This window comes from Capricornis sumatraensis, chromosome 2 (assembly GCF_032405125.1).
Source record: "Capricornis sumatraensis isolate serow.1 chromosome 2, serow.2, whole genome shotgun sequence".
Classification (NCBI taxonomy): Eukaryota; Metazoa; Chordata; class Mammalia; order Artiodactyla; family Bovidae; genus Capricornis; species Capricornis sumatraensis.
The window spans coordinates 211,422,799-211,437,074 of record NC_091070.1 but is presented as its reverse complement, the minus strand read 5'-3'; the positions used below and the strand labels follow the sequence as shown (position 1 = coordinate 211,437,074).

The following is a 14,276-nucleotide window of genomic DNA, read 5'->3' as shown; positions in this document are numbered from 1 at the left end:
CCTGCTCTCCCACTTACTTCCAGGTGAGTCAAAATCAAAAAATCCTCTTGGGAAATAAGAAGCTTAACCTTTCTGCAATCCAGACACAGAATCAGTACTTCCAAGGCTGTAGGATATTTAAAAGAAAATATTTTGTTTGGGTTTAATTGAAAACTGTCTGTACTGATGCTGGTGGGTCCAGTTGGGGGCGAGGCAACATCCTGTATACGCATTTGGCTTAGATAACTTTGGAAAACTCTCTCATTTAAAAACATTCTAAAACACTGGATAAAATATAACAAACGTTTTATATGCATAGCTGAGCTCACAAGAAAGCGAGATAAGTCCCTAGGGGACAAAAACAAAGAGGAGATTGGAAAATCAGAATATTAACTGTGTGAGCCAATGCTGCAAACAGCCCAGTGGAGGTGGGAGGTAGGGGGAAGGAGGAGCTGGTCTCAGTAACCAAAGGACTTAGATTTTAACACCCACTTGGATGTAGGAGTAAGGCTCTGGGCCCACATGAAGCATGGAATTGGAAATGGGAACCTGCATACAAGTAGAAAAGGAGAAAGCTTTGATAAAATGATAAACTAGAAAAAAAAATCAATTATCGGCACAGACTGATGACAAAGGAGTTAGTCAGCAGTCTAGGCACTGAGGAGGGGGGACAGAAGATAAATTCCCTAAGGATTTACACTCACAAGGTAGCTTTCACACAGACACAGAATTTTGTATCTACATGGGCCAGATCCCTCCCCAGATTAAAAATTAACATAAAATGGTCCCAGACCAAGAACAGTCTAACAGAGCAATCTAAAAATCTGGGGGACCCACTCTGAAGCCAAGCTGATGAGGATGATCACAAATAAAGATTCACTGAAGATGAACTCATATTAGAAAGTGTGATCTGACGCAGCCCCTAAATCTTCACCTCCTGGCATTTACACTCTCGCACAGTCCCCTCCTCTCAAGCGCAGATTAGACTTATTTGTCCACTTCTAATGAAAAGAATATGGCAGATACAGTGGCATGTCACTTCTGAGATTAGATCACAGAAATACTAGGGCTTCCATCTCGGACACATTCTCTCACTCTCTCAGAGCCCCTGCTCTGGGGGAAGCAAGCTGCTGCGCTGTGAGCTGTGTTATATTGTGAGCCATACGGTGAGTCCCACACATTATGGATATGAAGCCTGCGGACCGTAGGTGAGCATGGAAAGAGATCTTCCTCTAGTCAAACCTTGAGATGACTGCAGCCTTGGCCAACACCTTGATAAAGCCTGTAGGACATCTGACCCAGGTGGCACCAGCTAAACTGTGCTCAGACTCCTGACCTATAGAAACTGTGAAATAATAAACAATTTTTGTTTTAAGACTCATGTTTTTATTGGTTTGGTTTTGGCTACACTGGGTCTTCGTTGTGCTGTGCAGGTTCAGTTCCTGGTCGAGGGATCAAATCTGCGTCTCCTGCACAGGAAGGCAGATTCTTAACCACTGGACCATCAGGAGAGTTCCAAGACACTATGTTTTGGGGTTATTTTTTATGCAGCAATAGATAACTGGGCCTCCCAAGTAATGCTAGCAGAAAAGAGCCTGCCTGCCGATGCATGAGACATAAGAGACACAGGTTCGATCCCTGGGTCAGGAAAATCCCCTGGAGGAGGGCATGGCAACCCACTCCAGTATTCTTGCCTGGAGAACCCCATGGGACAGAGGAGCCTGGCAGGCTACAGTCCAAAGGATAGGAAAGAGTCAGACAGGACTGAAGCTACTTAGCACAATAGGTAATGAATATAAACAGCGACATAAATAAGAACTAAACTTTTATTGAGTTAAGCTATTGAGAATTCAAGGTTTATCTGTTATAGCAGCTAGTATTACCTTAGCTAAAGCAGATTAGCTTTTAAACAATGTTTAAACTTTCTAAAACTTAAAAGATAAATAAAGCTAAGGATAGAATAAAAGCTTTGAATAAAAAAAGCAGAAAGATTTCCAAAGAAACCAATTCAGATTTCTAGGTGGAGGGAGGGGAGGGGAAAATTAAAACACAAGTAATAAGTAGTAAATGAAACACAACAGAAGAGAAAAATAGAGAACCAGAAAATATATCTGAGGAACTTACTCCGAAGGCAGCAAAGAGAGGTAAGGAAATGGAAAATATGAAGGAGAGGTTAAGATGTACAAAGGAAATGATAAAAATACTCCAAATACAACTAATAGAAGTTCTAGAGGAGGGACTAGATAAAATATGTCTGTGTTAGTCGCTTAGTCGTGTCCAACTCTGTGTTACCCCATGGACTGTAGCTTGCCAGGCTCCTCTTTCCACGGAATTCTCCAGGCAAGAATACTGGAGTGTGTAGCCAGGCCCTTCTCCAGGGGTCTTCCCGACCCATGGATTGAACCTGGGTTTCCTGCATTGCAGGTGGACTCTCCAGGGAAGCCCAGATAAAACAAAGAAGAGATATTTTAAGAGATAATAATGGTGGTTTAGTTGTGAACTCATGTCCAACTCTTGCGATCCCATGGACTGTAGCCTGTCAGGCTCCTCTGTCCATGGGATTCTCCAGGCAAGAATACTGGAGTGGGTTGATAATAATAGTCTAGTCATTAAGAATTTTCCAGACTTCTGACTTCAGACACAACAGAGGGAGGATACCAAACCCTATGCCCTAAGACAACTATAAAGCTGCACAAAGCTCTCCAAAACAACCATTTTATCACTCTGAAAATCAATCAAAGTTATACAACAAAGAAACACATTCATGAAAATTGCTGAACTTTGGGTAAGAACAATGAGTCTGTAGTGTCCTCACCTGGAGTTGATCCCATAACACAAGTTCCCAGCTCTATAAGTTGCAATAGTTCAACTAGGGTGGACCAGGCTATGAAAACCAGCTGCTTAACTGCAACTAACAAAGGGGGCTCACTTTATTTTGAGCACTGTCCATTATAGTGTCAAGAATAAGAATAACCAGCGGCACTAACAGGTTGAGGTTTCAGCACTGTTTGGGAGCAAGCAATGGGACTGGCAGACTAGACAGGAACTTGATGGGGAATTCTAGAGGGGAAAGATAGCCACAGAGAGTTTGATAAGCACTTCACATAATCGGGGTTAACTAGAGGCTGGGTGCATGTACCACAAAAATCAGAAAGGCTTTGAGCCCACCCACATATCCCTGGCCAATAGAGGCTATGCATATGTACAGAAGAAATGTAGGAGAGCCTGTGAAAAATAAAAGCCAGAGCAGGCTTGAAAACAGCAATATTCCTCAGCTCACACATAGAACCATAAAAGGAGAGAAAGGAAGCCTTACTGGCTTGTAGTTTTTGAGCACAACCTCTGATCAGTCTCTGGCTGGACACTAAGCTATGCAGAGACAGGGTCAACCCCCAGGAAACCAGGCTTTAAAATAAAATCAAGAAAGAAAAAAGTTAGTGGAGACATCAGAGGCTACATCTGGCAAGGTAGATAGATTTCACAGATTTAGACCAAGAATTAGCAAATAAACAAAGCAATAGCAATCTTCAAGAGGTAAAATAAGAATCCAGAGTTGCTACAACATATTAAATAAAAGGTTCAGTATTCAACCAAAAATTTTACGACACATGTAAATAAACAAGAAAATGTGAATGTCCCTGGATGTTTGATTTACTATACAAAGACTACAAGGCAGGTATTATAAGAATGTTCAAAGAACTAAAGGAAATCATATTTAGATATCTAAAGAAAGTATGACAGCAGTGATGGCTTTAATAGAAAATCACAATAAAGAAAAAAATTTTTTAAAAGAAGAAAAGAATCAAATGGAAATTCTAGACCTGAAAAGTACAAAAACTGAAATTTAAAATTGGCTGGAAAGGCTCAGCATAAAAAGTTATCAGTAAAACTTAAGATAATCAGCATAGATTAACCAATATAAAGAATAGAATGGGGTGAAAGATTGAACAGAAATGAGCAGTGTCTCGGAGACTTATGGGCAACATCAAGTATATCAGTATGCATGTAATGGGAGTCCCAGAAAAAAGGTGAGAGAGAGGAAGAAAAAATATCTGAAGAAATAATGGCCCCAAACTTTCCAAATTTGCTTAAAAACAGTAATCCACAGGTCAAAGAAACTCAGTGAATCCAAAGTAGGCTAAATACAAAGAGATCCATACCCAGACACATTACAATCAACTTTCTAAAGACAAAGAGAACATATTTTTTAAGAAAATCTTAATAACAACAAGAGAAAAAACAATTCATTACATACCAAAAAAATTATTAATTGACTTTTCATCAGAAATCATGAGCACCAAAAGCAGTGATGTTCAAAGTGTGTAGCACTCAGTGTATAGTCAAAGTGCTAAAAGAAAAAAAACTATCAACCAGGAATTCTATATTCAGCAAAACTATCCTTCAAAAAATGAAGGAAAAATGAAGACGTTTCCAAATAAATACAGACTGAAGAAAGTGTTGCCAGCAGAGTTATCTTATAAGAAATACTAATGCAAGGTCTTCCGGTTAAAAGGAAGCGAAGTTACCCAATGGTAACTCAAATCCACATGAAGAAATGAAGAGCACCAGAAACGGTAAATATGTGAGTAAATATAAATATGTGTCACACTTTTTCTCTCAAATTCTTTAAGAGACATAAGATTTTAAAAAGGTTAAAAAAGACAGAAGAGTGTGCAAAGTAGTTATTCCATTACTGTTATCAGTTTATAATAAGTTTTAGCTTATAACACATAGATAGAAAATATATATGACAATAATAGCACAAAGAAGGGAGAGGAAAAGGAGATATATTAGAGCAATGCTTCCATATTTTACCAGAATAAACTAGGTTTTAATTAGTGACACATGTAATTCTTAGTGCAATCACTAATGCACTAAATAATAAAGGGAATTAACAAAATAAAACTGTACACAAAATATTTAATACAAAAGAAGGCATAAAGGAAGAGCAGAGGAACAAAAATGACATGAGACAATCCAGCCAGATCAGTAATCACATTAAACGTGGACAGACAAAACACTCATTCAAAAGGCAGAGATGTCAGACTGGATCAAAAAGCATGCAGATTGAAAGTAAAAGGATGTCAGCAAACAGAAGCATGAGAGAATGTTCCAGATTTGATGAAAGACATGAATCCTCAGATTCTGGAAACGTGTGTGTGTGTGTGTTTGTGTGTGCGTGCGTGTGTGAGCATGCACGCACACATACACATCATTGTGAAACTGCAGGACACCAAAATCAAAGGCAAGATCTTGACAGCAATCAGAGAGAAGTGAAAATTACCAACAAAGACAGTTGGGTTAACAGCAGCCTTCTCAACAGCAACAACAGAACAGATGACGGGGAATATCTTCAAAACACAGAGAAAATAAATGTTGACCTAGAATTCTGTAATAAGCTAAATTATGTTCTGTAATAAGCTAAACTATATTTTTGGTTAAAGGCAGAATTTGCCGCTGACATGTACTGAAAAAAATTACTAAAGAATTTACTTTAAAAGGAAGGAATGAGAGAATTCCCTGATGGTCCAGCGGTTAGGATGTGGTGCTCTCACTGCCTGGAGCCCAGGTTCAACCCCTGGTCAGGGAACTAAGATCCCACAAGCCACATGGCATAGAGAAAAATAAAAGGAAGGAAGGAAATGTAAGAAGGTATAGTGAGAGGCAACTAAAACAGTGTACATGCTAAAGTACTAAAGTACAAACTAAAATACTGCCACAAGCACACGTGAGAAAGGAGGCGGAGATCAAGAGTCAATGGAGGAGACAGGGGATGGAGCAAGTAACCTGGAGAGGAAGGAAAAGGGCACCCGCAGTTTGCTTTTGGACATTTTAATTTTGAGATGTCTACTCAGCATCCAAGCGAGATTTCAATACACAGTTAGATATACATGCCTGGTATTTATGGGAGAATGTGGGCTGATGATAAACATTTGGAAGTCATCAAGCTCTCAATATGCTTGAAAGCCATGAGCCTGGATGAGCTTACCCAATGAGTGAGTGTAAGAAGAAGTCCAGGAACTAAGCCCTGGAAAGCTCCGGTGTTTAGATCCTGAAGAGTTTGTGGGCCCCAGTGACACAGACTGAGAATAGGCAGCTAGAGAGAGAATCTAGAAGAATCTGAAAGATGTGGCATCCTCAAGGCCAACTGAGAAAAGGGTTTCAGGAAGGAGAGAATCATCAGCTGTTAGATGTTGCTGATGGATCAAGTGAAACAAAGAAGGAGTATTAACAAGTAAGTTTAGCAACACAGGCTGGTCTTATGTGAAAAGATGACTGTGCCAGGCAAGATTCCCTGATTCAGGAAATGTAACAAAGAAATGCTGAGAGACAGCAGCGGCAACAAACAATGAGAGCCAAGGAGGAGAGACTTTTGCATTGCTTTTTTTTCCCCAGCAAACAGCAAAAATAGCTAACCTTTATCGAGTGCTGGCTCTGTGCCAAGAACACTATTATGATGCCTATTTTTAAATAGGGAGAGTGGGGCTCAAAAAAGTCAAGAAACTTGCCCCAGGTCACTCAGCTGGGAAAGAGTGGAGCTGGAATTCAAACCCACCTCAAGCATTTAATTGCTAAACTGCACTCACTGCCTTCTTTAGTTAAGGGGAAAGTCTATACTTAGGTATAGAACTCACACTTATAAAATACCAGTTTGGGGCCAGCTTCCTTGTGTTTGCATATATTTCCTCACTGAACTCCCCAAACCCCTGTGAGATAAGCATCACTACAATTGTCATTTCCACCATGAGGAAACAGAGGCGTTGAGAGGAAAGTATCTTGCCAGTGGTCCCCAGGGTGGAGTGGAGGGGAGAGAGCTCAAGCCCTGATCATCTCTGAGACTGAAGCTCTGCCCTCTTCAGTCCGTGCAGGCAGTCCTGCCTTTCACATGGGGCGGGGGAGCTGGAGCAGTCAGACCAGGACAGGGCTCGGGAAGCTCAGAGAACTGACACTGCCCTTCCAAGTTCATCACTTGGAGGATGCTTGGCGGTTTTTAAGGATGTGACTCTCTGAGATCCTCAGTCTGATTCAGCTCTGAGAATCCCAGGGCATGCTTCCCAGCTCCCCAGGACCAGACCTGTGCTCTCTCCAGGGGCAGATTCCTGATTTTTAAGACCAAGGCTGAGCATGGGAGCGAGTCCTCCTCCCCACCCCATCCCCCTGGCATGCTGGGCTGCTTCCTACCTGTCCGGTGGTGAGGGAACGGCTGTAGCCAGGAATGGAGCTCCGCGGGTGGAGCCGGGGTGGGACACAGCAGCTGGGAAAGGTCAAAATTCCAGATTCAGAATGGGGGTCTGCTAGAAGGTGGGGGAGGGGAATGAGAGCAATGGGGTCCCTGAGTGGGTTCTGTTCCTCAGAAACCCCCAGAATCTCCAGGAGGAGACTCCTGAGTAAAAGGACTGTGCTAAAGAGGCATTCAGAAAGAGGCTTTCACAGGCACCCCCTCTTCATACAGGCCAGAGCAAGCCTGCCCAGTTGAACCCTAAGCACGGAGCCTGACTGGTACCCACGCAATGCACACCTCCTGCAGGCACCCAGCATCAGCGTCCTGCCCCCTCCCCATCCCCCAGCTCTCCCTGTCCTTACTTGATCCGGGCCTGGTCCACACTGGAGGAACGGCGAGTGGTGAAGCGCCGGGCGACCGCTTTGGGAGATGTCTTGGGGCTGCCGTCTGAGTCTCCGCTCTCCTCGTCCCCCATGGCTTTGATGTAGCTGCCGCTCCGCATCCTGCGGCAGGGGATCTCTCCGTCCTTGCCCCCAGTGGGGTAACCCCCCCAGTCATCTTGCGGCACCTGCAGGGACAAGGGGCCTCAAGTACCTACTAAATCGGGAAGCCGGGACCCTCTTTCTTCACCGCCAGTGGGAGATGCACAGCCTTGGCTCAAGCAAACCATGCTCAGGAATATGTCAAGCCAGCTCAGGTGAGGTCTCCCCTACAGGACATGCCTCTTCATCCTCCATGGGCCTTCTGCTACTTAACTGAGGGCCATCTAAAGAGTCTAAGGCTCCCACGATAGGTACCAAGAGGTTGCAGCTCAGAGGCCAAAGTGACCTATGTCAATCTCACCCCTAGCAGTAAGGCAGCCCCTGACATCAGTCACCTTTCACCCCTCCTTCTCCTTCATCCTCTTAATGTGCTTACATCCCAAATCCTCTGATGTCCCCCTCCCTTCTGTGAAGAGCCACAGGAGTGACATCAGTTTGTGTTTCAGAAAGAGCACTTCAAGAGTCCAAACAGAGGTTGGATTGTGGAGAGCCAGGAGCAGGGCAGGGGCTCAAGTGGTGAGAGGGAGACCAATTAAGAGGCTGATGCTGTTATCCAGGCAAGAGATGATGAGCCCTAAATTAAGACAATGACAATGAGGGGGAAGAGAAGATGGAAATGAGAGGTGTTCAGGAGCATCAGTGAGCCTGATTAGACATGGGGGGTGAGGGGGCGGGGAGGAGTCGTGGAGGACCGGGAGGCTGCCGGCTGAGGACCTGGGGGATGGTGGCATTGCTCACTGAGCCACAGAATCCCAGAGAAACAGATTTGGGGGAAAGGTGATAGGTTCAGGGTTGAGCATCTTGAGCTGGCAAAGAACTGTGGAGCAGGTGGTTGAGTGTTTGGTTCTGGAGTTCAGTGGAGAGATCTGAGCTGGAGGCAGACATGGGGGAGTCATGGGTGGCAGCTGAATCCATAGGAGTGAATGAAACAGCCCAGAGGAAAGAAGAAAGAGAGGTGGGCAGGAATCCACTGACATTTAAAAGGGGGACTGCGAAGAAAGGGAGAGGAGCCTATGAAGTCACCTGAAAAGGAGTGGGCAGATGGGTGGGAGAGAAGTCAGGAGAACGCCCTGTCACGGAAACAGGAGACATTTCCAGAATAGAAGGAGTTGATAATGTCAAATGCCACAGTGCATGCTAAGGTTAGCGGTTTGGGCTGGGGAGTTAGAACCATATTCAAATTCTGGCCCCATCACTTGCTAGCTGTGTAAATGTGAGCAAAGTTGGTTAAACTCTGCCACAGTTTCCTCATCTGTGAGCTGGCAATGATAATTACGCCTGCATCACAGCATTGGTGGAAACAATAAGTGAACCAACAGAGAGTAAGTGTTCGAAATTAACTGTCGTAACGGTGAGCATTGAGAGATACCTTTCAAGGAGGACTCTCAGGAGGCCATTGGTGACCACTGCCAGGACGTTTCAGAGGCCAGGAGTGTGGAAGTCAGTCCAGTAAAGGGGAGAATGAAAGGAAATGGTGGAGTCTATGCTCTAAGAACTTGGAAATGAATGGGAGACAGGAAGGAGATGGAAGAGGGTATGGGGTTAAGGAAAGTTGTTTTTTGTTTTTTTTTTTAGGATGAGAGCAATCTGGCCATGTTTGCAGGATGAGGGAAAGTCAGTAAAGAGAAAGATAGTCTTTAAATGTGGCGAGGAAGCAGGGACAGTTCATGGATGGAAGGGATCCCGGGGAGATGGGCTCAAGCCCTATGGAGGGGTCACTGTGGGATGCATGGTCCTAGTTTCATCTCTGAGCCAAGAAGGAAGGGGATGATAGGGGCTGGGGATCTTGATGAGTCTGCAGGTGGGTGAGGGAGTCTGTAATGGTTGGCCTATGCCTGTTGGAAAGAACAGGCTAAGTGGGGGTGGGGGTCAGGGTTCGGGGAGAGCATAGGGTTCCAGAGAGGAACAGAGACTCTAGGTGAGGCTAGATGAGAGGCCAGCGATCAGTGTGAGAACAGGGACTCAGGGATGGGCGGGCCCCATGAAGGAGCCCTCGGTGGGAGGACAGGGCTGAGTGGGGGGCTGGGCTCAATCAAATGGGAACACAGGGAGGAGATGAGGCTCCATGAAGGAACAAGGGCTCCAAGTGAGAAGGGGGGTTCTGGAAGAAGTTTGCGGGAGACCTGAGTCTAGTGGGAGAATAGAGTCTCAACAAAAGGGCTGGGCAACCAACCAAGACACCTGGGCTGATGCGGCCTGCTTCCCCTGCTTTTGTGCCAGGGGAGTACAGGTTGTCTGGAGAGTTTCTACAGCCTTTGTTCTCTGCCAAACAGGCTCAGACTTCCCAGTCCTCAGATCCCCTGGAACCCCAGCCCCTGATTGATAGGGCCTCCCCTTCCCCATACTCTACGGAGAGCAGCCACAGGCAGGCAGAGGGAGGTGGCAGGCCAGCCAGGGCACGCTCTGCCACACTGCAGGGTTCCCACTCCATGGCCACTGCAGAGCTGCCGGCTCCTCTGCAGGACGCTGTGAGGTGCATGTTAAAAAGGAAGCCCCCAGGGAGGTCAGGGCAGCCCTGGAGAAGCAGCAGGGAGCAGCGGAGTGGAGGCAAGTCTCCAGGGATGGCAGAAGAAGGGTTGGTGTTCTCTCCTGAGCCCTTTCTTCTGGACCCTTCAATTCCCAGTTTAGAGAACCTTCCTACCCAGGGAGAGGGCAGTGCAAGACCAATCCTGAATCCTAGAAGTCTCCAGTCTCCCCTTCTGTCTCTTGCCCCTTTCTGCTTCCACTATGGCCCTTGAGCTTTAGCAAGTTCCCCACCCAGGAGAGCCCTAACATGTGAACAACTTACCAAAAAGGCCAGTGATACCCAAAGGACACGTGCAAGCTCAATACTCCATGCCTCTGAACACGGTGCAGCCTCTTCCTGGAACACTCAGTCCTGGAAACACTGCACACGACTAACTCCAACTTGTCCACTGTGCCTCTGTTCAGGGGACACTCTTCCTAGAAGCTGCTCTGAGCAGCCCCTGGCCACCACCACCCAAGTGGGTGAGGTGTCTCCTCTGGGCTCCCAAGGTTCCCAAGGCTCTCTCCTCTCGCCGCCTCCCTGCACTCTCTTCTGTGTGTGCTGTGCTTAGTTGCTCAGTCATGCCCGACTCTTTGCCACCCCATGGACTGTAGCCTGCTAGGCTCCTCTGTTCATGGGGATTCTCCAGGCAAGAATACTGGAGTGGGTTGCCATGCCCTCCTCCAGGGGATCTTCCCGACCCAGAGACTGAACTCGGGTCTCCTTCATTGCAGGAAGATTCTTTACCATCTGAGCCACCTGGGAAGCTACCTTGTCTATCCCACTGTTAAACTGTGAACTCCTCCGGGCAGCATCTGTGTCTGCATCTTTGCATTCACAGCACCCAGGGAACACTCATAGAATGAATGGATGTCGATTAACTATGTGAAATGTGGGTTTGGGGGATAAGTCTACTGGACTTCTAGAACTTGTCTAGACTCTTTCTCCTCCAACTATAGGAGGGCTCACACATCAGGGGACGTGGGAGAGGAGCAAGAGACAGAGAAGAGGAAGGTGGATGGCAGGAAGAGTCCCTAACCCCATCTCTATAGGATGATGGAGAGGGGACAGTGAGGGATGGACCAAGGCTCCCTAAGAAGAAGGGGTCAGAGCTCCTAGCCTCACCTGCAGACACCATAGAGGTGGTGAAAGAGGACAGGGACAGTGTGTCAGTTATCAGCTGCACCATCCACTCCCAGGAAGCCCTAGCCCGCTGCTGGGTCTGGAGCTCAGACCTCAGTGTGCGCCCCAGCCCAGCAAAACCCACAGGACAGGTTCCCTGGCTCTTCCACAGCCTCGTGGGTTTACCATCAGAGGCACATTCTGGAAATAACTGACCTTCATATCCAAACACTATCTGGACCACCCAGATTTGGGCTGAAAAGAGGTCTGGAGAAGGCCTGGGGGCAAGACAGCTGCTTTCCAACTGCTGACCTCCAATCTTGGGGAAGCACAAGCAGGCAGCCCCACTCTGTCCTGTTCACTGCTCACCCTCAACCTCATTCTGCCTCCAGCCTCACAAGACAGAGGCCGGCACAGCTTGTCCTAAACAGCAGGTAGAGGAAAAGTCTTCCTGGCACTGACATACGACATCAAAATAGAAGGACCCCTTTACTGCACAAATGGGGAAACTGAGGTTCCCCAAGGGGTTCAAGGTGTTACAAGACAATGGGGCAGGGAAGAACCTGCTGCCTCCAGACCCGTCATCATGGGAAGAGCTGGCTCCCATCCAACCCCTTCCACAGCCTCTGGGGCAACAACACTGGTGAGGGCTGAGGATCCTGTTCCCCACCCCCACCAAAGCCTCACCTGCAGATAGTGATAAGTCCTGGCTTTGGCCTTAGCCTCCGGCCCCAGGAGCCCCTTGCTGGGCCCAGCCCCTGGGTATCCATCCCGGCCCTGGCTGACCATCATGGTATGCCAGGCACTTCGCTTGACCGATTGTCCATCCAGTGACATGGACATGCCAGTGCAGGCAAGACAGCGGCCTTCCGACCCCCCCGAGCGCCCCTTGAAGCTCAAGTCCCGGTAGGACCCATCCGGAGCCTCCAGGCAGAAGGGACCCCCGGGCTCCCCAGGGGGCCGCCCACCGGCCAGGAAGCCGCTGTCACTGTCCAAGTTGTCATCGGAGCTCCACCAGCCCGCGGCCTTGGCCTGGTGCCGGCCATCCCCCTTGCGGTCCTTGCTCTTACTCCTCTTGCCATGCCGGGACTGGTGGTGGTGGTGGTGGTGGTGGTGATGGTGGTGGTGGGAGGCGTGGGGGCCACCAGAGCTCGGGCCTGGGTAGCTGTCTCCCCCGGAGCCACCTCTTCCCTCGGCCTTGGGCCCGTTGTAGTCCCGCTTCCCTGGAGCCTCCAGAGAGTGGGACTTGGCGAACAGCTTCTGCACGGAGTGGACCAGGTGCCGGATGCGGCTGGGGCTCTCGCTGCGGGCCTCGGGGGCAGCGCCAGACCCCGGCCCGGGCCCGGGCCCGGCCCCTGCCGGCCCCCGCTGGTATGGCAGCGTGTGGAAGCCATCCTGTTGAACCGGCAGCTGCTTTTCAAACTGGTCCAGCAGTGTGGGAGGCAGGCGGGGGGCACCCTTGCCCTGCGGGTGGCCCACACAGTCTTCACAGGTGTCGAAGGGGCCCTGGCCGGGGTACATCCTGGGGAAGGTGCTGCTACCCCCCCCAACCCCGGCCCCTCCTGGCCCTCCCTCGGGGCCTATGGATGGCCCCTCACTCAGGCTCAGGGGCCCTTCAGGAGAAAGGTGTCCCAGGCCAGCTCTTGGGGCACAGAAGCGGGGCTCGGTGGAGAAGGCCTCCCCGGAGCCCACCAGGTACGGGGCCCTGGCAGCAGGGCCCACGTCCATATGCTGCTGGTCGGCAAAGCGGGCTGGGCGGGGATGGCTGCCTCGGTCGCCATGGTAACCCCTCATGGCCTCAGCAAGGGCTCTTCATAGCGCTGGGGGCCAGGCCCCAGGAACCTCCTGGGAAAATAGGGAGCAATGGGATTAGGGTCGAACAACAGGCCACTTGACCTGAAACTTTTATCAGGTATTCTTAGAACTGCTTAGGTAATGCATATCAGTTCACTGTGGTTAACTGTACTGTCTTTAAGGGCTTAAAAGTCATATAGACAAAGACACTCACAAAGGCACAAAATAATATCACCATTCACCAAATGCTGCAAAGATGATAAATACTTATTCCCAAGAGAAAATGTCCTCAACCAAACGGTTTTTAAAAAAATCTTAGGTAACCAAAAGTAAAAAGATACCAATACAAACATAAAAACAATAGTCAAACACACGAGCCATTATGTGAACTAGCTTCTAACAAGCTGGTGTGAGGGAAATTGAGCCAGCGCCACACCTGTGTCCCATCCCGACCCAATTCCCCTGCTATGAAGAGCCAGGGCTCTGGGTCACAGCTCCCAGAAGCAATAACCAAAGAGAACGTTGGATCCAAATCTACATATCCATCACAATTCTGTAGGATAACCCCTCCCCTTCCTTCCACACCCAGTTCCTTCCATCTGGCTGGAGGCTCATTCTCCCTCCCCTCCAGGGCTGAGACAGGAAGGGATAACCTGAGATGACTCCTCCCTCCTCTTCTGGGTTCCAAATACTCACTGATGAAATTCCCCCCGTGCCTTTTACCGCCACCCCCATTCCAGTGGAGGAGAGGTCATGAAGAGAGGAGAAACGTAAAAGAGGAATGCTGGCTATTTAGGCAGGATCTGAATCCTAAACTGGGGTTAGAACCCAGGAGTTCCTCCTCCCAGGAACAGTGGGCTGGCAGGGCAAGGAGCTGATGGAGGGAAAGCGTTGGAACCAGTGGCCCTGGCCCCTATCCCAGGCTTGCCAAGGCTACAGGACAGACAGGTCAGCTCTCAGCAAGAACTGCCTCCAATCAGGACTCCAGAGCTGCCAGGACAGGAGCTGCAGCAGGAGGGAGTGCCAGCAGGAGGGACGGGGACCAAGGAGCTGGCAGACGGCGCCCTCCCTCATCCCAGACCAGGCTCCTGGGCCATCTGCTGACTGTGAG

At 48.5% G+C, this 14,276-nt stretch overlaps 1 protein-coding gene and 1 non-coding gene across 2 annotated transcripts in view; one reads left to right on the top strand and one right to left on the bottom strand.

The window, feature by feature from the left end:
- The window catches only part of DLGAP3 (DLG associated protein 3), a 37,974-nt gene extending 24,809 nt beyond the window's left edge, over nucleotides 1–13,165 (bottom strand). Inside the window, exons 1-3 of the mRNA XM_068964333.1 lie at nucleotides 12,059–13,165; nucleotides 7,564–7,769; nucleotides 7,162–7,234 (exon numbers count right to left, since the gene is read on the bottom strand). Of these exons, the coding sequence (XP_068820434.1) occupies nucleotides 7,162–7,234; nucleotides 7,564–7,769; nucleotides 12,059–13,165 (1,386 nt within the window). The remainder of the gene's footprint in view (nucleotides 1–7,161; nucleotides 7,235–7,563; nucleotides 7,770–12,058) is intronic.
- On the top strand, nucleotides 5,497–5,569 carry TRNAE-CUC (transfer RNA glutamic acid (anticodon CUC)). Its single transcript has one exon. It is a non-coding gene; the product is annotated as a tRNA-Glu (tRNA).
- Nucleotides 13,166–14,276: the final 1,111 nt, after the last annotated feature.